At 39.7% G+C, this 2,160-nt stretch overlaps 1 protein-coding gene across 1 annotated transcript; it reads right to left on the minus strand.

The window, feature by feature from the left end:
* Positions 1–525: 525 nt before the first annotated feature.
* On the minus strand, positions 526–1,729 carry LOC149680190 (zinc finger BED domain-containing protein 4-like). The gene is made up of 2 exons (XM_089834591.1): positions 1,076–1,729; positions 526–1,032 (listed from the first exon to the last, which is right to left on the minus strand). Exons 1-2 carry the CDS (start codon positions 1,727–1,729, stop codon positions 526–528), a joined length of 1,161 nt encoding a protein of 386 aa, XP_089690717.1.
* Positions 1,730–2,160: the final 431 nt, after the last annotated feature.

A 2,160-nucleotide genomic window follows, 5' to 3' on the forward strand; every position in this document is an offset into this window, starting at 1 on the left:
CTTTTGAACTCTGGTGTACACAGAGATCCAAAGTGTCTACCCCCTTGTACATTACTAATGTGAAAAACCAACAATGTTTTTTACCTCTCCGAGTGACGATGACGTCACGGAGAGGTATTACACTGGTAGTGCTGGGCAGATCCGATTACGATTACTAAGTACAGTAATCGATTACCGATTACTTTTAACGATTACTAGACAGTTTAAGGCGACACCTACTTTTGAAATTTACGTAACCCGTATAATACTAGAGATATTATTTAAATGCAAGTTAAATTTAAATAAAACACAATCTTAGGCGCTGAAACAAATTTCATGACAAATAATTCAAACTTCCAACTTTACAAAATAAATTTTATTTCAAGTTTCGACAAAAATATTTAACTGAGTAGAAAATGTTTTTAAAGGTGTAGTTCCAATGAGATTTGTCTACACCATGCCATGATGCCGTCATGTGACCATGCGGCATGGCCAAGAAATTGAGTATGAAGGAAAAGTTGCAATACACATTTTAAATTTAAAACTCTAAAAAAAATTAATGTTTGAAGTTAGAAATGCGAGCATTGAAACTTTGGAGTCCTTTAAGGAGCTACGATCAGTCACAATTTGACCCATTTTTGAAAAAAGTTGCTCTGAAGGAACACTGGTTGCCATTACTGGTAGAACCTTTTTAGCTACTTTGGCAATATTCGGATAAGAGTGTTGGTTTTCTCTCCACAATTGCATACTGTCGTGATAGTGGGGAATAGTAGGTTCTTGAAGGAATCTTTTTACTTCCGCGTTTGCGGATAGCCTTGGAGATGGTGGCGCTGGACAACTCAGAAGTGATATGCCTCTTTTCATTTCCAAGTCCTCCCATAGAGAGCCAGGCTTGGTATGGACATCAATATCCATTGTGTTTGAACTTGCTCCGCTTTCTTCATCGGCGCTACGTAGTTCACGCGTCTCGGCTCTACGTCTTGCTTCTTCCTCTGCAACGTGGCCAGTCGCGTCCAAAAGCCATTTTTTCTGCCTGATTCGCTGAATCCTCATCTGAAAATCCGTTCTTTTTCATCTTTGGGTCTACAAGGGTTGCAAGTGCAAACTGAGATTCCCGTCCGAAGTTGCGAAATTGTCTTTTCTCCATTTGACTCAACAATGTTTTGCAAACGCGTTTTGAGAATTCGGAAGCTTCCCGATTGTTTATGCGATTTCCGACTCTTTTGAGTAACACACCCGAAACATAAATAATGTCGGAAGATCTTGGGTATTTTTGGCTAGACATGATGGTGGTGGCCTCTTTGAACGGTTTTAAAATGTCAACCAGTTCTTCAATGGCTTTCACTTCGGCAGCAGACGGGAAATTCAAATTTAAATTCAAGGACTCCGCTGTCGCTCTAAGAGCTGCCTTTTGTTCAAGAAAACGGTCAAACATGTCCAACGTGGAATTCCATCTTGTTTCAGTGTCATTTATAAGTTTGTGCTGAGGTAGTTCCAATTGCTTTTGCGTAACCACTAATCGATCTGCAGATTTTACGCTTCGTCTAAAGTGACTTACGATAGCTTTCACTGTATTCTTCATGTTATTTATTTCTTCATCTTTGATGACATCTCTGACTACCAAATTGAGCTTATGGGCGAAGCATCCATGCCATTTCATTTTAAGCTCTTTTGTTACCGCTACATGTATATCACTGGCATGGTCCGTTGTAATTGATTTAACTCGGTCTTTGATTTTCCAATCTGTCATCTCTTGGTCTAACACATTGGCGAGGCCTTTAGCTGAGTGGTCTGTTATCTTTTTAGCAGCAAGAGTAGCGCGTTGTAGATTAAAATTTTTATCTACGTAATGACAGGTAATACGTCGCCCTGGACGTCCACCCGTCGGTAGTCAAGCCAAAGGCAAGAGCCGCATCAATATCGTTTCGCACTTTTCCGGAAACGTGTTTGAACTTGTTTGGGATTAACGTGTTACTTAAATGTTTTCTCGTTGGCACTTTGTAGCCAGGGGCCGCCTCTTTTAATAGTTGAAGAAAACCATCGTTTTCAACAATACTGATCGGTTGGTAATCCTGACACACCATTCTTATGATACATTCATCTAAATTTTTGATCTTTTCAGCAGAGAGATGAATAGCTTTTATCTGCTTGGTAAACAAGCTTGAAACAGTTGGTTGTAAA

Source organism: Phalangium opilio, unplaced genomic scaffold (genome assembly GCF_054372755.1).
Source record: "Phalangium opilio isolate 3A_F unplaced genomic scaffold, DU_Popi_V2 ptg000039l_2, whole genome shotgun sequence".
NCBI lineage: Eukaryota > Metazoa > Arthropoda > Arachnida > Opiliones > Phalangiidae > Phalangium > Phalangium opilio.

What these genes read in the sequence shown, in the direction of transcription:
- LOC149680190 (XM_089834591.1), bottom strand. Translation starts at nt 1,729, where the DNA reads ATGACAGATTGGAAAATCAAAGACCGAGTTAAATCAATTACAACGGAC. An exon ending in GGGAATCTCAGTTTGCACTT is followed by an intron (nt 1,033 to 1,075) that starts GCAACCCTTGTA and finishes ACGGATTTTCAG; the next exon opens with ATGAGGATTCAGCGAATCAG.